This window comes from Ammospiza nelsoni, chromosome 1, assembly GCF_027579445.1.
Source record: "Ammospiza nelsoni isolate bAmmNel1 chromosome 1, bAmmNel1.pri, whole genome shotgun sequence".
Lineage (NCBI taxonomy): Eukaryota > Metazoa > Chordata > Aves > Passeriformes > Passerellidae > Ammospiza > Ammospiza nelsoni.
The window spans coordinates 64,870,345-64,892,009 of NC_080633.1; the positions used below are offsets into that span (position 1 = coordinate 64,870,345).

General features: G+C 45.5%; 1 protein-coding gene and 1 long non-coding RNA gene across 5 annotated transcripts in view; both read left to right on the top strand.

Annotated features, from left to right (window-relative positions):
- The window catches only part of GMPR (guanosine monophosphate reductase), a 42,213-nt gene extending 28,210 nt beyond the window's left edge, over window positions 1–14,003 (top strand). The window contains exons 8-9 of the mRNA XM_059478303.1: window positions 852–1,011; window positions 9,132–14,003. Coding sequence (XP_059334286.1) covers window positions 852–1,011; window positions 9,132–9,312 — 341 coding nt within the window. The 3' untranslated portion in view covers window positions 9,313–14,003. The remainder of the gene's footprint in view (window positions 1–851; window positions 1,012–9,131) is intronic.
- Window positions 1–21,665, top strand: part of LOC132073135 (uncharacterized) — a 1,090,256-nt gene that overhangs the window by 982,194 nt on the left and 86,397 nt on the right. The window lies entirely within an intron of this gene.

Below are 21,665 nucleotides of genomic sequence, written 5' to 3' on the forward strand. Positions count from 1 at the left end.
CTTCCTGATCTTACTCCCAGCAGAGCTGATTTCATGATTTACAAACCCAGAGGAGATAGACAGACTGAACAGTCATGATTGAGTATTCAGTGTTGCTATTCAGTATCTGGAACATATTTAGGAGTAGTAGCTATGGGTTAGACTTCTTTGTGGTGTGTGCTGAGAAGCATAGAACCCAGGAGTGATGGTTCTTGGACCAGAATTTTTAAACAGGAACCAAATGAGATGCAACCAGGTCTCTTTGACTAGGTATCATCCAGAACAACACTGAACACAGATGGGTGATGGACTTGAAAAATCATTATTTCAGTTAAAAATCTGAATCAATCATTTTATGTCATTGCTGGGAGGATTACATGACATCCATGAGTCTGCTTTCCTTCAGGGTACATTCCCATTCTCTACTTGTGGCCTAGAAGACTCTTGAAGTAGGAACCATCCACTTCTGTGTACAGCATTGAGCTGTACAGAGTTAACAGGTCCCAGCCTTGTGTTCAGGACTGTTGATTGCTGCAGTCACATTTAATAAGGAATTGTGCTCAGATACTATTATGAAGAGTTGAAACTGAATTTGAAAATAAAAGGCTGTGGGATAGAGTAGAATAATCTCTGTCTTTGTCATTGTAACAGAAAAGGGTTTTTTTCCATTTAAAGTACAAGAGAAATACAATTCAGCCTGTGTCAGTTCTAAAGTAAAGCTTTTCATCTAAGTTTGCTGTGACTATTACAGGAGGGGACTCTGTACTAAACTGTAAAATGCTGGCTATTTTTTCCAGAGATCCCTGTGCTCTTGCTTTGGCTTTCACCTTCTCTTTTCCCTGCTTTTTTATGTGTCCTTTTGCTGATCACAGGAGCTGGTGCTGACTTCGTCATGATTGGAGGAATGTTTGCAGGCCATGACCAGAGTGCTGGAGAAATTCTAGAAAGGAATGGCAAGAAGGTGAAACTATTCTATGGAATGAGCTCTGATACAGCCATGAAGAAGCATGCAGGAGGGGTTGCTGAATACAGGTATGAATTCCACACAGGAGCAATTGCAGTGAGCCCTCCATCCAGGAACTTTTGGAGCAGAATTGGGCAGAAGGAAACAGGCCTATGCTGCTGCTCCCATTGAAGCAGCTGTTGCCTACATTTACAACAGCAAATCTGAGGGAGGGATGACATCAGAGGGAGACAGGGAGAAAGAGCTGGGGTTGGCTGGCTGAGAGCAGTGATGTTTGCAGCTTTCAACTTGTTTGCAGCTGGTATGGTGTGCTGTCACTGCTGCACCAGTTGTGTGGTCTGGGAAGTCATTAGGCACTCTTCTGACATACTGCTCCCTCAGGATGTGTATGAACTAAATGCTGGAACATGACATAGCAGGCTGCAGTTTCTGTCCCTCTGCTTGTCCACATTGGGTGTCTTCTTGGTGTAGGGATTCCCAGCTGGCCCACAGGCTCCCTTCTGCTTGCAGAAGGTGGGTGCTGGTGAGCCGGTGAAGCTCAGCTGGGGTTTCCCCAGTACTGAGATGAGGACCAGGACTTCCAAAGCACTCAGACACCAGCAGCAGCTCTGGGACTCCCTTCTGCATTTTTTGGTCAGTCTTCATAGGCAGCAGAAGCCTATGTACAGTTTTTCCAGCCCTCTTTTGGTAACAGAGCATCAGAGTAGCCTCAAATAATGCAGAATGCAGAAGCTTCATTTTTGAGCTAACTCCTCAGGGGAGAGGTAAAGAAGACAGATTTTGCAAAGAAATTTGTTGTCCATTGCTGTTTTACTCTGGAAAGTGCTGACAATGTTGACTTCCTGGAAAAGCAGATGACATCAGAAAACCTCTGTCTTTTCTCTTTTGAGTGGCAGTCTTAGTCACTGCCCTTGGACAACATGGTTCTTACTTACTTCATTGGAGAATGACTCCTGTCTTACAGTGAACACTGGTTTATTGAGGGGTCCCTTTTGATTCTTCTCTGCTGGCATAGATTCAGGCTCTGGTCCCATCTGGTAAATTGCTGTTTGCAGGAGTCTCAGTACACCTGCACTTCCAGCCACACACTGGGGATTGATGGGTTTGTTGGCCTCATCTGCTACAACCACTCCAGGATACAAGTTTTTCCCAACGTGTCCTGCTGCTACCATGGGTAAGAGTTTCAGCTCTGTGAAGATGACAGCACAGAATGTAAAGCAGAATGGGATCCACAAAATGAAATGGAATTCATGCTTTGAAACAGAGATAAGCTGATAGATAGCAATCCCAGATGTCATGCTAGATAGAAGGATCTTTGATCCCACCTCCTGTTCTCCACCCCAGCATTGACTCCTGTGGTGGTTTTCCTCTGCACCATAAAATTGTGTATTTGTTCACATAGCACTTAGTGGAGTGCAAAGTGGTAAAACTTAGCCTCTGTCAGAGCATTTACAACCTAGATTGTGGCCTAGTTCGTGGCATCACAGAATCATTTGGGTTGGAAGGGACCTTTAAGGTTCATCTAGTCCAACATCCCCATAATGAGCAGGGGCATCTTCAATTAGATGAGTTTGCTCAGAACCCTGTCCAGCTTGGCCTAGAGTATTTCCAGGCATGGGACATCCACCAGGTCTCTGGGCAACCCATTCACTGTTTTTGCTTCCAAACACAACTGGCTTTTTGCAGAAGAAAGAGCTGCACGAGATGCCATCTGCATCTGAGACAAGCTGAAATAATACACCAGACAGATGTTGCATATCTCTGAGTTTTGATTCACTTTGGGTTCATATGCCACTGCCCAGAAGCCGTGCAGAGTCTGGGAGCTCTTTTTTCTTTTTTTGTGCCCTAGCAAGTCTACTTGTCATCAAATCTCAGAACAAACGGTCTGAGTGGACAGCACTAATAAGTGTCTCTTAGTATAAAAGTGGCAGCTGCCAGTTGCACAGTTGTGCTGGCAGCCTTTACCTGAATGATCATTTCCTTTCCTGTGCTACCCTGAGCTTGAGTCAGCTGGAGTGTGGGAAAGGCCTGATGCTGCTCAGGCCTGTGGTTATTGGCATTTCCCTGAGAGCCATCTCACTGAGCAGCCCAAATGTGCTGCCAGATCTCAGTACAGCACAGTCCTTAGGGACTGGCCCCCACAGAGCTGGTGAAAGATGCAGGAAGAGTTTGAGAAGGCTGGCTGTACCAAGAGGACAAAGGACTGAGGCAGCTCTTAAATTCTGTTCTACCTAATTAGGTGTGTGTGATCTGGCAACAAAATTTATTGCCAGCAGGCGAACTAATTGACACTGGTCCCTCTTAAAAATGAGATAAAGTGCAAATATCCCATCTTGTAGGAGCAAAGGTTATACAGAAAGGTGCTGTATTTGGCTCAGTCTAGATAGACCTTTTAAAGTCATTATGTGCAATGCTATACAAATTTGGCTTGATCCATAGCTGTATTTTGATTTGCATCCTTGATTTGAGAATTTCCTGGGGACCAGGTTCTGAGACTTTCTCAGCAGCAAGGGAGCAGGAGCACAATATGAAATTTTTAGTCTCTGTTGAAATACTACCTTTCTGTGCCACTAATAGGTAGCATAGGAGGAGTTTGCCAGTGTACTGCTAGATACAACAGCTCCAGACACTAAATCTGTGAGCCTTGGGTCTTTACTGGGGAAGTGCTGATACTCATCTTCACTCTGCAGCCATGACACTGACCTGGCTGCCTGTACCAGCCTTGGGCTCAGTCTTCCTTGGCCTGTCCCAGCATGAGTGTCACTGTGGTTTAAAAATAGCAGCTGCTAAATCCAGCATTGTAAATGTGCTGGGCATTGAAGGGGGATTTGAAACAGCACAAGGTTGCCCTTATAGTAAAAGTTACAGGAAGTTTAATCACTTCCTAGTTTAGCTGATGGCAAGCTTGAACCAAAAGGGTTCTTAGTCAGCATTTTAAATGCTGGATACCCCAAACTTGACCCAAACAGGTCAAGTCAGTGGGGCTCCTTTATATGCATTTAAAAAGCCCAGCTGTAAGTCTGTATTGGTGACCCAAATAAGCTGTTTTGTCTTTAAAAGAGCCTGAACACTCACAGTGTGTTATTGGAGCAGTGGGGAGCTCAGTGTGCTCAGTCCCCTGCAGAATCAGACTGCTTGTCATTTAACTTCATCTTCTCAAAATTCCACGTGTTGGCTGGAGAACCTGAGCCTGCAGCAGCTACATTAAAACTGACAGATAAGGTGAGATGGCTGTGGCAGGGAATAAAAGTCATGAGGGTAATTGTTTTTGTAATGAATATGTCAAGCTGATCCCATTTAATCTGTGTACTCACTTTCATTTATCTTAGGTCATTTATATATTGGCTTATTTTTACATTTTCACCTCCTTCCATGAGGAATATGGATCAGAGCTGGGGATTTCTGAAAGGCAATTTTTGTGTTTCTTTTGTGGGAGAAGAGAAATAAGGCAAGCAGGGTCTGAGGATGCATGCAGTATTATTCAGTTTGAGTCAATTTGTTTTTTTTAACCCTTTTGAAATTTCACAGGTTTTGTGTGAATGCTGCAGTTCTATTGTGGCCACTCAGCAATTCTCAGCTGCTACTAAGCTGGGTTTGGGCACTTTATATTAACTGCAGGGTGAAATTTTGGCCACAGAGACAGAATAGCACCAACTGCCACCTGCTGCTTACCATCTTGTGTATCCCAAATGATAGCCTGGAAGACCTGCCCCCAGTTCCTCCATTTCTTATATGCCCCACTCAAAAGATTGCTTCATGCCAGGGCAGCCTGACCCTTTGTTCTGACCCACATTTTGCTGGGCTGACTGAGCACCATCTCATGTGTTTCATCCCATGCAGCCTGCCAGGATTCCCACCCACCACACACATCCCTCCATGCAGCAGCCTTCAGCTGGCCAGGAGGGGCACCACAGACTGGGCCCTGTGCAAAAAGTCTGAAGCAAATTGTTTTCTCTTTCTGTTCAGTGGCTGGCAAGAGTCAGAGTTACTGCTGAGAGCATCTGAGCACACCTTTCCCAGCTGCTGGGAGCCTCAATTGCTCTGTCATCACCTTTCTTTCTGAGAAGGGGTTACTTTTGGGTCATAGCTCTGGAGAGATGTCAGAGCAGCAAAACCCTCAGCAGCTCCTGCTGACTTGCTTATGCAGCTCTCTGCCAAGTGTGCCAGCTTTTTTGTGACAGCCCGTGTAATCCATTGTCATGGTTTATCCCAGCAGGCAGTAAACACCACGCAGGCACTCGCTCACTCCACCCCCCAGTGCGATGGGAGACAGAATTGGGAAAAAACAGCAAAATTCATGGCTTGAGATAAAGACAGTTTAGTAGGACAGAAAGGGAAGGGATAATAACAACAGCAATAATAATATACAAAACAAGTTATACACAATTTTTCACCACTCGCCAGCCAATGCCCAGCCAGTTCCTGGGCAGTGGCCCCAGCCAGCTTTCTCCCCTAGTTTATATACTGAGCCTGTTGCCATATGGTATGGAGTGTCCCTTTGGTCAGTTTGGGTCAGCTGTCCTGGCTGTGTCCTGTCCCAACTTCTTGTGCCCCCCAGCCTACTTGCTGGTGGGGTGGTGTGAGGAAGAGGAAAGTCCTTGACTTGCAGTAACCACAGCTTGGCAGTAACTAAAACACTGGTGTGTTGCCAACACTGAGGGCTGTCCATGGGACGCAGTTCCTTTACAGCTGTCCCTTTTCTAGCATGAGTCACACAGGGACTACGCTCCCTTTGGGAGTGCACTGCACGTCTCCTCAGGTGTGTCCAGGTGTGTCTCCTCTCCCAGTGGCCATTGCTGTTTCATAAATACACTTGAGGAGAGGTGTGACGTGCTCCTCTGACTTGCTGAAAGTTTGGTGGCTCACAGCATTTTTGGAGCCAGGTGGAACATCTCTGGAATGATGCAGGCTGTGGCCTTATCCCACACAGGTCACACTGGCCCCCCATGTCACCTGAACCCTGCTGTGTTTGCCCAGCACAGCACCCATGTGGGTGCTGGTGGGAGTCAGCTGGGCACTCATCATGTTGGTACTCATGAATGTACTAACAGGGTGTTTGGACATAAATAATTTGGGCATGCATGCATGAACTGATTGGATGCTTATGCAGAAATTACTGGCTATTCATGCATGAATTAATTGGGCACTCGTGCATTAATTTATTCAGTGCTCATGCATGAACTAGTCTGGCACTCACACACAGCAAGCCCAGCAAGCCCAATTCATGGCCTATACATCACTCCTTGGGAAAGCATGCATTGGGGAGTCCTTAGAAGGTTAGTCCAGTATGAACTCTTTGGACATCATCACAGTCTTAACATACATAAGTTAAAAACTCCATTTTTCCTCCCTATGGACCAGCCACCAGGGATTGATACTGTAGCAGTTCACTTACTAAATGTCTCTCCTCCATCCTGAGCACGGTGTTAAAGGGGTTAACATTTGGTTTTATAGCCCTATGGATACAGATCCCACCCCTGGGCCAGACTACAGCAATTAATAGTGCACCAGTGTGTGCATACATGTAGTGAAATTCCACCCACGCTTCCCTGGGAACCAGATGACTTCTCAGCTCAGTCTGAGCAACATGTTATCTCTTAAAAACCCCTTTCCTCTGGGGACAAGACTATTGGGGTTAATGTTAGCACAGCTTGAGTATATATTCATCAGAAACGTCATCCCCTTATCTCTGTGGACAAAGCTGTGGAGCTAATCTCACACCTCTCTTCTAGTGTGTTTTCCCCAGTATGATGTCTACAGGTTATTCCTTGATCAACAGGACATCCCACCAGCTGACTCTGGAGGAGCAATAGCAAGGGTTTAGCTGTCAGAGCTTTGGGGCTGTGTCATTAGGTGTTCACCACTTCTGTAGATCTTGGTCTCCAAAGCCTTAAGTGGCAACCCACAGGCTTCAGCTTCCTGACACCATTGTAGCCACTGCGGGGATCTCTCCCAGGGGCAGTGGCTGTAACCATCACTCATTTCTGTATTTTTTCACTGAAAAAAGGACCACCAAGCACTCATGTTCATAGGAGCAATGTGCAGCTTATGACCCACAGGATGCTTAAGCACAAATTAACAGGGAATTTTCATTTACTGATGGTGCATTCATGCATCAGCTAATTGACCTCTCATGCACGAACTGAATGGGCGGCCATGCACGAATGCAGTAAACCCTGCACTCCTTGCACAGAACAGCATGCAGGGCTCTTCGGGTGGCAGGACATGGTAGAATTTGCACTGGTTTCTGCAAATCCCAGACATGGCACTGTCTCTCATAATCTTGCAGGAAGCTCCCTGGAGCCTGAGCTCAACCTCCCAGCTTTGTCTGGAAGAGATGGGCATGGCCAAAAGCAGGAAGTGGCATGAGTGTTGTTTCAGCCTTTTCCTTCTGGCACTGGAGCTGAAAATAAAAGCCTGGGAACTCCCAGCAGCAGAGGCCATACAACAGACCCCTAAGCCCTGTGCAGTCTGCAAGATGCCAGTGGCACATCCATCTTCCACTGGCCACTGCAGTGCTTATTTAAGAGTTTCAAGAAAGAGTCAATTACTCATCAGATGTAGGGAGATTAATAATGGCTCCTTACTCACATGGCATATCCACACTTTGCCTTTATTGTCTCCCTAGGGCTGTGACCTCACATTTAGACTAACAGGATGAAATATAGGCAGGCTCACACTGAAGTACCTCCACATAGCAGCTGTTGCTGTTGTTAATGATTCACAAATGGAGCCTACAAACAGGCATGCCCTTTCTTGTACTATCCCCTGGAAACTTTTAAGGAAGAAGCAAATAAAGCCACATTTAGAATAATGACAGACCGGTGCCATGATTTCTACCTCCATTTTGTAGGGCAGAAGGAAAGCGTCTCCTCATCGGTCTTAGACCCTCCCTTCCCAAGGCTTCCCTTCCCAGAAGAGCCAGTGTGCCAGGCAGGACAAGCTTACTCTAAAGTGTAATGGGATCAGCTGCTGATGCCACTGATCACCTCATAAAGGGTCTCCGCTACAGGAGGGATTGGTGAACATGGGGCTGTATTACAGTGCCCTGAGGTGGTTGCTGGGGTGAGAGAAAGACGAGAATCTTGTTTCTTGATCAGAAGGCTGGATTTATTGATATATGATATATAATACATTATTACTATACTAATAGGAATAAGAAGAGAGGTTGCGGATGCTGCTAAGCTAAGCTAAGAATAGAAAAGAATCTAAAAACAAGAGAATTCTCTGTCCCTGTGTTCCAGAGAGCTTGCCCTGTGATTGGCTCTTAATTATAAATATGGGAACATGACCCAATCACAGGTGCATCCTATTGCTTTCCACAGCAGCTGATAACAATTTTTTATATTCTCTTTCTGGGGCCCTTGCTTCCCAGAAAACGAACAAGTCCCAAAGAAAGATTTCTATGAAAAAATGTCTGCGACAGGGCTGGAGAAAGCTGGAGGAGGAGTGGAAGTTATTTGCTTGGATTCTTCCATCATGTAACTCTTTCAGATGTGCTTTTTGGGAACAGTGTAGTCTGTGCTGGCATGCACCAGCACTTGACAGTATTGGTATTCACAGCATTGGTATTTTCCTGGCCTTTTTGCCTGGCACTGAATTGTGCTAGATCACCTTTTAGCTTCAAGGGACAGCTGTGCAGCAGGTTTCTGTAACGGGTTTCCTGCTCTCTCTCTCTGTGACCTCTGGAGAATCACACTGGTAGGAGACAGCCAGAGCACTTCCATCTGTGGCTGATCAGTAACATGGGACAGAGCCCAAGGGCCATGAAGCCTCTGTAGAGCTGTGCTGGGTGGTGCCTGCTGAGAACCAGCTCCAACATTTCTCTTTTTGAGTCTGGCCATTCCTTATACTTTAAGGTTGCAGCTCTCACAGTCAAATTTACTTTTCAATAAAGCTGGAAGTTCCACTTGCTTGTAGGCAGATGGTAGAGGGGAGGAAGGGGCAGATCTGTAAATAAACTCATGGGATATTAGAGCATCTACAAGATCTGTCTGCTTCTACTTCTCAGTGTTGGTGGTGAGTGGAGCTGAGGCATTTCAGTGCTTGAGAGCACCAAGCAGCAGCAAGCAGTAAAGCTGGGGGCACATTTGTAAACTGCAGCCTGCAGAGTTCAGTGCCACAATTCTCCATTAAACACACTCATGCTTTGCATCCATATGAATGCAGTGACTGATCTCTTCTCCAGGGCTTCAGAGGGCAAGACTGTGGAGGTGCCATACAAAGGGGATGTGGAACACACCATCCTGGACATCCTCGGGGGGCTGCGCTCCACCTGCACCTACGTGGGAGCTGCCAAACTCAAGGAACTGAGCAAGAGAACGACGTTTATCCGGGTCACCCAGCAGCACAACGAGGTCTTCTCCTAGCCTAGGCCTGGGGGGCTGGAGAGAGGGCTGGGGAAGAAGAGCAAGAAGGGCTGCTCTCTTCCTTTGCTTTCTCCTCCATGTTGTGTTAGTGGCAAACTTCCCTCTCTCTCTCTCAGAACGGCAGTGTCATAGCCATTGGCTATGGCTTGGATTTGGAAGGGGAAGGTCATGCTATTAACACAATGCCATTGATTCAAAATGCAATTGCCTCATCTTTTATCATTGTGCCTATTTTATTTTTTAGTCATTTCTTCACCTGTTTTTTTTCCCCTCTGAAAAATAGCTGCTGAAACCTCAGTTAACAAGGAATTGGCTTGTACAGACATGGCTGTTAACGCCTGCACACATTCACACATTCCCTTTTCTAAGACTGACCTGTCAGCTACCACCACTTTCTGGCAGTGCACCTTTCAGAAATTGCAGGCTGGGAGAGAAAAAGATGAAAGGAATTGCGTGGAGAAAAAAAATCCTCAAATTCTCTTCATCTTTTTTCTGGCTAAAGAACAGATGATATGGCACAGCTGCCAGAGGTGGATGGTAGATGAGGCCTGGCTGCTGGTGAGATGTGATGCTAAAAACACCAGATCTCTGTCACTTTCAGTTCACAGGGCTGATGGTGCTGTTCTTTCTTAAACCTCCCTGTTCAATGGACTTGCCCCTTCAGAGAAGCGGGCACTGAATGTAGCAAAACCGTGCTGGCCCCCCTGCCCCTGTCTGAGGAGATTATTCAGGTGACCACTTTTCAGAGCTTGCCTGCTTTATCATAAGTGCAGTTATTGAATTACCTGGGTTCCTGCTTTTACCTTCTCTCTGGGAACAGGTTTTTAAGATATTGAAACTCAGCAACTGTAAGCCTGACATGGGGGGATGATTCTTTGTAGCCCTCCCTGTTCCCTTGCCCGCTCACATCCATTTAGCAAAGATGTAAAAACACTGTGCAGCGTATTGTCTGTGGCCAGGTGGAGGACGCCAGAGGGATCAAATTGCCTTCTGGTTATGTGGTACCACTCCTTTGCAGTCCTTGACATCATGTAAAGCAAGAGAGAGCTTTTGGCAGAGCAGCCTGGTTGATTGCAAGGCACTGTCAGGCTTAGATGGAGTTAAAGTATTTGCTCTAAAGGCAGTAGTGAATATTTGAGACTCTGAGTAACACCTCAATAAAGTGTAATGGCCTAATAATTAATTGATAAATCACAATGAAAATTTCTTTGGAAATACACATTGCATCCACATGAATACCACAGTAGCTCAATATGATAAATGATGTAAAAGTGAGCACCAGTGAATTAATAATGCTTGGCCACTTACTTTAAACTGCTGCTGAGATGATAATGCAGCTGGTGTTACTTCAGTACTTCAGAGTCTTACTTTCCCCTCCTGTAGACATCTGTGGAAAGAGGCAGGCTTCCTTTGAAAAGCAAAAAAGTGATCTGTAGGAAAAGGAATAGCAAAGAGAAACTCTAGAATTAAACTTATACACTGGACCGCTCAAAAAGCCAATCACAAGGACTGGTACAGTTAACCATGCTGAGAAGCAAATCCAGGCCACAAGCTGATCCCTGGTGATTTTTCAGTGTGTTGTGCACATTAGAAAAAGCAGAGGGTATCTTCTAAATTTCTTGGTATTTAACATGTAGGATGTACTTCTTAATTGTGGGATGACCTCTTCCTCTGCTTTGTAAGAGAACGAGGGCCTTGATGTGAGCACAGGTTATGCTTGTGCTGGCTGCAAGGACCATTTGTCTTGCCCACATATCATAAAGGAATGTGAATGCAGAAGAGAAGCAGGCCCTGTGAATCCAGGCCCTGATCTCTCCAGTTCCCTCCAGCCTGGAAGCATCATGTTAAGAGAATGCCAGGCTTCTCCACCACAGAAAGGCGCCATGGGCCCCCTGCTGCTCTCAGCTGCACTAGGCCCAGAGCAGGGCAGTGTGACCTCTCTGCATCAGTACAGCTGTGGGACAGCACTGCTCTCTGTTTATGTGATGTGGAGGGGGAGCAAATGGACACCTCTGTCAGGAGTGGGGTTGGACCACCACAGCCCAGGCCTGACCACAGGTGTGTCTCCACACTGGTGCCTTCACATGTGGGAAGTGCAGCACTCTGCTGGTCTCATGCCCACTCTCACTAGCGCTTTTCTACTTTTTTTAGCTACATTTCTAAGTGGAATTTAAGAAATACATATGCATATAAGAAAATATATATATTTGTAAACATTTTTTTAAGAGATCATGCGCACACCAAACCAAGCAGCTTTATGATGGCCTCAGAACAGTTTCTTTTCAAAAGGGCAGGTGCTGGGGGCAAGGGGAGGCTGCCTCTCTACAAGTGTGGCAAATGGGGCCACTCTTCCACCTCCTTTCCTTCTTCTCCTGCACATAACTGTGATCAGTGACTAATAGGACAGGGACAAGCTATTCTTAAGCTGTCCCAGAATTCTTCAGTCTATGAATGACATTTGATGCCATGAATGGTGATTGATAAAGTTTTGATGTTAGGTATTTGGTTTTCTGAATAGCAGGTCCTACCACTGTTTTGATAAGCAACAATGTTTTCTTTCATTTTCTCCTCTCCAAAAGTGAGCAGGAGAGAAAAATGAGATGCATAAAGGCTGAACTGGTGGCATGTCTACATCTCACCCAGTTTTATGTGAATTTTGTTCAGGAATAACCCTTAGCTATGTCAGTGCTTATCACTGACACTGTTTATGTGCAGCTCTGAGACAGGCTGGAAAATACAAAAAAGCACTGGAGTCCCCTTTAACACCTATTCCTGAGCAATTGCTGCAGCTCTTGCCCTGATCTTCACTTAGCTCCAGGTCCTGTACCCTGCTCAAGCCTGCTGCCACTCCCACAAGGAACGGAGGCAGAGGGAGCCAGGAACACGCTTTGTCTGGCAGGATGGTCCAAGTCAAGACCACAACCACTGACAAATGCCATGTGCCATTTTTAGATCTACCTCACCTGCACATCTAACTGGGTTTTTTGTTACTTGGTGTCCTTTTGTGGGAAATTTTTAAAGTGCTTAATAATGCTTAATGTTGTCATTCTGCATAACCAGGTCTTCTTTAATCCTACACTCCAACCCCATCCTGTCCAGAGGAATGCTGTGAGTGTGACAGCCTGTACTGCAGGCCAGGGCCATGCCTGCTTCCCCAGCCAGGCAATTGTTGGGCTCCCAAGAGCAGTGTTGAGGTTCCCACTAGATCCACAGGGGTGCAGTTTAACATACCAAAGACCTACAAGTGGGGATGCTGAAAAGGGCAACATTTTGTCATTAAGCAATCCCTGCTGAGCATGTCTGCCTGTGGCTTCTTGGAACATAAGGACACCTTTAACAGCCCTGGCACTCCCAGTGCTGCTCTGGGGTTGCCTTGCTGCAGCACATTTTGCAGGGTGGGCTCCTGCCCACAGAGCCTGGTTACCAGAACTCTCCTTGGGAGGGAAGGGCTCGGCACAGGAGTGGCCTTGCGCACTCCCCAGTGACTCTGTGGTGGCTGCAAGGAGTGCACTGTGCAAGGGGACACCTCCTTGTAGGTGTGAATAATTGCTAAAGGGGTGGGCTTGAGCCAGCATCCTGACAGATGCAAAACAAGCCACCAAGGTCTCCATTCTCTGGGAGAAACACATTCCCATCTGCTCATTGGAACAGCCAATGGGGCAGGGGCTTTGCCTGTGCTTTGGTGTCACTTTCTTCTCCCTCAGGGCATGGTGGGGTTGAATGTAGGATGGGGACACCCTGTAAATATGGAGAGTTAAAAGGCAGGATCAGAAGAAGCCTCTGTTTGCCTTTGGGGGAGCTTTTCCCATATAAAATGTGCCTGTCTCTTCTTTAAGCTAGTCAGTAGCAGGGGTAGAAAGGATGGGGATAAGGAAGAAATGTGGCAGCTGTTGGCCAAGCCCCACTGTGTTGGGACAGCTGCTTTCAGTCAAGGACATGATGAGAGTTTGAAGCTTTTCTGAACCAAGCACTCCCTACTTTATACCTGTTGAACTCCACTCTTGTGACAGACTTGTTGCTGCAGCTTTCTGCTGCTGTATGTACAGTGTCTATCCATCACCATCTCACATCTCCCACTGGGGGATGGTGCTGTTTAGTTGCTAATACCAGTTTTACACCAAAAATTCTCTTTTGGAGCCAGGAGGGCTTTTGAAGCCAGTGCCAGATTTGGCCTTGTGTAGAAGAGAAGTGGAGGGGGGAAAATGCTTGGGCTCAAGAACAGGAGTTTTCCCTCTGCAGCAGCCAAGGCCAGCAGGTGGGAGAGGGCCAGCCCTTCCCTGTGGGCGGGGAGCTGCCAGGGGCAGCGGGGTTGAAGCGTGTCTTGAGTAGATGCTGCACAGCTCTACACTCAGGACAGGCCACCCCCTGCAGCCTTAGCTTCATTTGTGGTGATGCTTAATCGAGCCCTCCCCAACATTTATTTGACACAGTGTTTGCTGGCCAAAGTTTTCATACATAAATCAGTTTGGAGTCCAGGACTCCATGGTGTTGCCTGTGATAACTGTGAAGCGCTTCTGTGTCATTGGCCAAAAAGCTGCTGGGCTTTCAGTGTTTTGCTGCCCTGCTCAGCCCTGCTGAGATGGTGATGAGATGCTGCCCCCCTTCCCTCTGCTGTGGCATCCCCGTGTGTGCTGCCCAATCATCCCAACTGCTCCCAAGTTTTTGTTATGCAATAAAAAGCTTCACCCTGATGGGCTGCAGAGCGTTGTATGTCCATGGGGTGGGTGGGTACAGGCCGCCTTTGGGAATCGTCACAAATAAAAGCCAATGCTCTCAAATGCATTGCCAGGGCAGGGCTGGGGGAGGACTGGGCAGGGAATTAAACTGGGCAAATTATGTCCCTAGGAAAGCTCTCTCCCCTTCAGTCATAAAAGACAAAACACACATTTGCAATTGGCACTGTTATTTTATTAGTACGAGTATACTGAAACAATAAACTTGTACTGGTATACAGACAATTTCTTTAAAACAATTTTGTTCAAATTTTGAATCAAACATTGTTTTATTATAATAATGAAATAATTTCTACCTAGAAAACCTGCAAGCACCATCAAAGAAAGGGACCATAAAATTCAATAAACAGACGCGAGTGTATCCTACAAATAGACACACCACCATTAGAAAATAGAATATGAATTCTTCCATTTTTTTTAATATTTGTTTTAAAAAAGCTAGTGCAAGTACAATATTTTACACTGGAATTACAGAGAGTATGCACGCATATGGAAAAAAGTTCTCCTGTCACAATAAAAGCTCTTAACTATGTCTGTATGCACTTAAAATCTTCTCCTCTTTTCAATAAGGTGCAAAACGTTATTCCCTCCCTATTTTCTCCTTTGTACTGGCCATGTCAGCTCAATTTCTCCCCAACACAAAGCTGCGATATCCCTTTTACTGGGCCTACACTAGGAACTACACTGGAAGTGTGATTTGCAACAACCCTCATTAGTAATACTAGACAATTTAAAAAAAACAAATTACTTTAAAAACTACTGATGTCTAATGGCTGGACCTGACCCCGGCTCGGCCAAGCGCCGCTGCCAGCTGCTGCCGGGAGCGGTGACATAGCTAGTACAAAATGGATTTCAGTAGCTCACCCAAACTGAAAAAGGTTGGGAAATTCCCCCACCCCCACTTTTGTAACACTGCGAAAAGAACAGTGTTCAACAAGTTAATACATTATTAAAAAAAAAAAAAGGAGCAAATACATACATTAGTGAGTTTCAACATTAGCTGACTGTCGTGAAGAGTTGCATCTATGCCTTACCAGATTAGTAACTTCGCGAAGCGCCTGGCCATCCGAGCCACCTGCGGCCACCCCCGGCCCGTTTTTGCCCTCAGCTGCCCAGATCCAAACCCAGTGGACTGGAACAAGAATTCTGCAGACCTTGTTCAACGGGAGAGTACCTGGGCCCTGGACTTTTAAAGCAAATGCCAGGGTGGAATCCCCTCGCCAGCAGGTGTGAACGGGCAGACCCACACTGCCGGCAGAGCCAGTGGTCCCACCCTGGCTCCACCCTGGCTGGGGATCTGGGCCCTGAAGTTTCTGCCCATCACCAGTCTCGTAGTACAGCAAGGACAGCTTCAACAAGTAACTCCGCTCGCTGCAAACAACACTTCCAATGCACACCTACTGCGTGGTCGAGGGAAAGGGCACAGGAGCTTTAACTGCTCAAAATAGAAACTAACAAAAAAGAAACAACCTTGGATGAAGCCTCCAAAAAATCCTCAGTGGAAGACTTGCGTCCTTTCAGCTAACAACAAGAAAAAACCTACGGAACCCTTAGAGACAGTTACTGTATAAATACTACCTGTTGGCTGAACGCACTTCACCGTGACACAACTGGGGCTGGTTTCTGAGTGCCCAGGGGTCACTTGCACAGGGCGAGTGTTCCCATCCCCTGTGCCTGTGGGAGCCAAAGATGGGTCACCTCCAGGGAGGGGGATGGGAGCAGCTGGAAACTTTGCCCTCTCCACCCTGCCGCCAGCTCCCAGCTGCCCAGCTCAATCTTTGGACAGGAAAAGGATCCTCTCTTCAGAAACTGCTTCAGGATCCTCTCCTTTTGGCTTCTGAAAACATCAGTCTTGCCATTGGTCAAGACCGTCACTGGAACCGTGTGACCAGCTGCTCCTGGCAGCAGCGGTGGGAGAAAGGGGCAGTGACTGGGGCTGGAGGGCCGGGTCGCCTCAGGTACCATTCTGCTGCTAGTGCTGGGCAAGGATACCTTGTTACAAGCACTTCTAGCTCAGGGTTGTACTCTTTGGATTTCATCTGGACCAGGAAGTGCTGAAAAAAACTGGAACAGCATCCCCAGAGAGAGAAAAAAAATGGGACCAAAAGGTCTCAGGTGGAAACTATGCAGGCTGTGCTCAGCTGGCAGCAGCTCTCAACCCGAGGGCTGCCAGCACCAGCAGGGTCCCCACACCTGGGCCTGCCCAGGGCACGGCCAAGGCTCCCTCGGAACCAGCCTTGAGCTCTGGGCTGCCAGGGGCTCCCTCAGCGCAGGCGGAACAGACTTAAAGCCAAAATACAACTGGAGACGGAGACTCTCGTTTTGCACAGTAGCCACCCTTCGAAGTGCCCGGTAGCTGCACTCAGGAATTGCTGCTCCAAGGTGTATTTTCAGCACAGGAGTTAACAGCGTGACTCCATTCCCCAGAAACGGGACCCATGTAATACGAACAGAAAATTAAGCACAGTTGTTCTTTAAGAGCCTTTTAAGTAATAATTCTTCCTGGCCAGAGCCAATACAAATCAGATCATCTAGACATGACATTTTCTATATACAAAAAACATGTAACTTTCAACCTTTCTCTGCTTTTGTATTTAAAAACTTTTTTTTTTTACAAACAAGGTATGAAACTCACTGTTCAAACAGAGCCATCTCTTTTTCAAACACTGAATGAATCATTCCAACATTCATTTTTCTTTTGTGCAATTTTTTAAAACATTACCTGTACTCCTCAATGTGAGTGCTTCAAAAAAAGTTTCTATTTTTTATAAGCTTCTCAAATTAGGTTTGCATCAAAAAATATTCCCACAAGGTATAGTGCTACAAGAAAAGATCCTATCAGTAAAGGTAACACATCTGAAGCGAGGTCGTCTATGTAAAAGAAATTGAACTCTGGAGTAGAGGTGTGCAACGCGTTTGGAATTTCCCTATGGGCACAAAGCAAGGCTGTCCTCAGGACAGGGAATCAAGTGGACATGTAGGCATACACATAAAAAAAATGCACACATAACTTCTTTGTGTGCAAACAGACACTTCTGCCTGGGGGTGTGTGTGCACATATGCATATCTGCATCAACAAATTCTCATTTTGCTATGTATTACAGGATTTGGGAGAGTGGAAGGGTTGGAAAAACCAGAGAAAAGGAAGTTACTGCCTCCACTCTGGTGGCATGTTCCCCTTGCTTTTCACATCAACACTGGCCAGAGCTCACATTGGACTCTGCTGCTACCTGTGATGATGGGGAGGAAAGAAATGGAAACTGTACGAGTGCATATCTCATTCTGCCATTTGTCAAGTTTCTGGGACAGCAGAAAGTGTTTCAATGGGCCAAATCCCCTCTACCTGCCCAAGGCTTCTGCCCTGGTCAACCCCGACATTTTTCCAACTGCCCAGTTAAGGCCAGGATCTGGCCCTGATTGAACCACGCTTCAGTTCCACAAAGATTTATCCATGTGCTTTACAGCAAGCCCCTGAGCAGCCTTTGCTGGCCAGCCCAGACCTCCCATGCACACATGTATAAGCTTTTGCAGAACTGTCCCATGACATGCAGAGCATTGCACCAAGAGCCACTCTGAAACAACACTATTAGTGTTTAAAAAGATTGAGAATTCGCTCTCCTTGACGCAGGCTTTTTTTTTTTTAAAGTAGTTGCAAGAATTAACAGAATTTCACCATTTCCTTTTTACTACTGGCAACACACTTTAAAGTAATATAAATCTCTGCAGAGAGTGTATTTTCATGGTAACTAACAGCTACAGTTCATGCTGACCCTGCTGCTTTTGTATTGCAATCTAAATGAGATCTACAAAGTTTAAACTGTGAGATGCAGGAAATCCAAACTTGTCTGTAACATTGTACATCCCTACTCCGGAGCAGTAAAAGTGCTGCTTCTGGTCACATCAGTGTACCACACATACACCAGCCCCATCCCTGAGTAAAAGGTGTGAAAGGTTTCTAAATGTTCCTTGATTTAAGGGAAACAAGAGTAGTGATGTCACTTCCCCATGCTGAGAAAATGACGGGAACGACAGGTCGAACGAAGTGACAGTGGGACAAAGGAATTAAAGGAATGAAAAAAGGAACGTGTGTCCCTCCCCTCCTCCCGAGGTCTGCATCTTTGAGGGAAAGCAAGTCTAAGGGCAAGGTACAAAATGGTAGAATAGGTCAACAGCGACTCCGATTCGGGTCTCGACCAGAGGACTCGAGGTAAGTGACATCAAACTCAAATTCCCCACGATGTGGCCCAGACAAACTGAAACAATGCCTAAGTTAGATGCTATAAGGAACAGTCACTGTATATATAGAGATAGATAGATAGATAGATAGATAGATAGATAGATAGATAGACAGATAGATAGATAGATAGATAGATAGATAGATAGATAGATAGACAGACAAATAGATTCTTTTTTTAAGAAATCCCTATAAAGAGGTTCTTGTTTTATTTTTCTTTGCCCTGACTAATTTCTTGGTGATTGTATGCATTTCGTTGTATACTAAAGAGGCCTGCTACAAAAGGAAAGGACCAAACAGACAAAAAGAAAACTGCTCTCAGTTACTATTGCAAAGCAGGGGCAGAGCCTCCTCCTTCAGCTTCACCTCAGCATCCCCCTGCTTGCAAGTGGTGTTTTGCATCTGCCCTGGGGATCGATGGCACTCCCGGGCCTGGGGCTGCACCACAAGGGATGCTCAGTGCCAGAGGGAAAGGCAAAGCCCTGCCTTGCAAAGGACTTGGCCCTGGTGGGAGCCAGCTCCTGTGTGCGAGTGCCCAGGCAGAAGGTGCCACGGCATATGGTGAGTGCCACCCTCTGCCTGGATGCCATGTAGACATGAATACATCTCTTTTTTTCCTTTTTGTTTTTTTCTTCCTGGATCTCTTTAAACAACAAATACAAAATGGGTTTGTGTTTCCCGGGGCAAAGAATCTTATACCCTTAATATGGTGCGGGTTTTTGGAGGGGGGAGGACAGGGAGGGACTTATTAAGGGGGGAGGGGGGCAGGGAGAAAGGTAGAAAGAAAGAATTCAGAAGAGACAAAACCAGGGGAAATCAGAAGTGGGTATGAGATCTAGCTAACACCGCACAGGTGAGTCTAAGTTGGCACGTGAAGTATTGCACATCCTACAAAAGCTAAAGCATGGAAGGGGACAATTGTTTGGAAAGAACCAGTTATTTCAGAATTCCTCAGTCTGAAATACAAGCACAGAACTAATACATTCCTATTGCTCCAAATGTATTTTTTTATTTTTTTTTTTTTTTTAGTGTTAGTTGAATAGATCCAGTCAGTTTAATAGCCCCTGCTTCCTTATTGACCACAAATGTGTATGCATATGGTTTTACTTGAGATTTCTTTTTTTCTAAGTACACGTGAAGTACAGAAATAGTGGTAAGACTGTGAACTAAAATCTGTAATTCTTTCTATTCCTTTACCATCAAAGCTTAAAAAAAAACCAGGAAACAAAACGAAACAATAAATTGCAAGTGCCCTGAGCAGAGTATATGGAAGATTAAGCAACTTCTCTGAGCAGAAATATTAACAAATAAGCAATAACTAAGCTGTGTGATTGTGAGAAGAAACCCACTCAGCTATTTGGTAGCCTGCCGAGAGGTTAATAAAATTCAAGGAAATTCAAAAAAAGTTTCAAGCTATTTTAAACATATTTCAACTTTTTGGTGCACCCCAGAATATGGTATAAAAACAATTCGGTCTGGTGTGAGCTAAATTTCAAGTAACAAGTAACAAGAGTCAAAGATGGGGTTTGGGGTTAACATTTCTTCTCTCAAAGAAAAGCACTGTATTTCAGGGGAGAGGGAAAACAAGACTTTAAAGAAATTTGTTCACTTTAGGTTACTGTGTTTCTAATGACGGACTTTGATTTCCTGTTCTCCCTATGAGTACAGCTTCTTCAAAACTACCTGAAGGATGTGAACTCGCCAACCAAAAATGACGACACGAACGTTTGCTCACAGAGGGCCCGAGTGCAATCCCACTGCAATCCCACTGGGATCTTCCAAGAAGCAGCGACAGGCTTTAGCACTCAGCCCCGACACACTTCATGCTGCACCTCCCCAAGGCTCGTGCAGGAGGTTGGGTGCACAGCACCTCAGAGGATCCGGCCCTACCTGGGGAAAGAAAAGACTGAACGCGTGAATCCCCCGCTCCTACTTGGTTTGTACCAAACTCCTGAAATGTCGCCTTTCCAATGGAAAATGATGCAATTAAAATAACAAATAATAATAATAATAAAAATAATAAAATAACAATAGGTTTGTTTTCAAAACAAACAAACACCTTGCTTACTTATAGAAATGGGTTTTTTTCTGGAAAACTCTCTCAGCAAGTCTGAAGAAAAATTCTCAGAGGTGTCCCAGTAGGACCTGGTTCTGTGTGGCCGATAAGGTAGAAAGACCAAAAATGAACTCTGAAAGGAACGTAACCCTATGAAATGGCCTAGAGCGTAGGCAGGTTAGTGAGTAATTGCTACATTTGTTTATGCTCTTTCAGACCCCCCCACCCCACAACATTATTAGGTAAAAACTGCAGGAATACCACACAAATGATAAACTCAAGATGTGCAAATTGCAAGATTCTTTAAAGTCCATCTTTTTCAAAAACACTGGACAATGATTTTTCCTCTTTCCTTTTTCCTTTCTCTTTTTTTTCTTTTTTATTATGTCAGCTCGCATATGCCTTTAACTCTTTCTCAAGCATTAAAGTTTAAAAAGTGCCTCCTATTAAGTAGTCCTTTGTGGACAATGACTGTCACATACTAGTTCAATAATTCACATTCATCCCTTTGAAACCACATTAAAACTTTCAGCATCTTGCCTGTGAGAAAACTTTACATAGTTGCATGTAGTTACAGTGTTGAAGAGATTTGTTTGTTTGTTGTTGTTGCTTTCCGAGCAGATTAAAGTGATATACAGTACGTACTGAGTGTTAGACCAGGATGCTCAGCAATAAAGTGTGAACAGCATTTTAAGTGCTTAAAGACATTCTAGGTTCATCTTCAACAGCGGATTCCTGTGTCACGCACCGCAATTTGAAAAAAGTGGCACCAGTTGTCCATAACCAAGAACTAAAACCAGTACTAGAGTTAAAGACAAAGATTTGCAACCTAACTGCAAACGATGGATGCCTGTGATCTCAAAGGGGCAGTCTGCATCTACCTTGTGGAAGCAAATGTCAATGGCGTAACCCGGTCGATTTGTCTAACACTGCACAGAAACAGGAGTGAGCCTGAGCCAGGCGCATCCGCAGAGCCAGAGGCCTCCTTGCACACCCACGCACACCCAGCACACCCACGCACACCCACACACACCCAGGCACACGTACACACCCACCCACCCCCCTCCCTCAAGGGAAACCCTGCGGTCGAGGCTCTGGACAGCCCCGCCGTCGCTGACTCTGGGCAATGGAACTGCACTAGCAAGCAGAAAGGAAATGTGGTGTGGCAGTTTGCTTTAGGAATAAAAATCAGTGCAGTCAGACCCCATGGGGGAAAAATATATATATACATATACACACACACAAATATATATATATATATATATATATATATATATATATATATACACACACATATATATATATATATATATATATATGTATAGCAGAG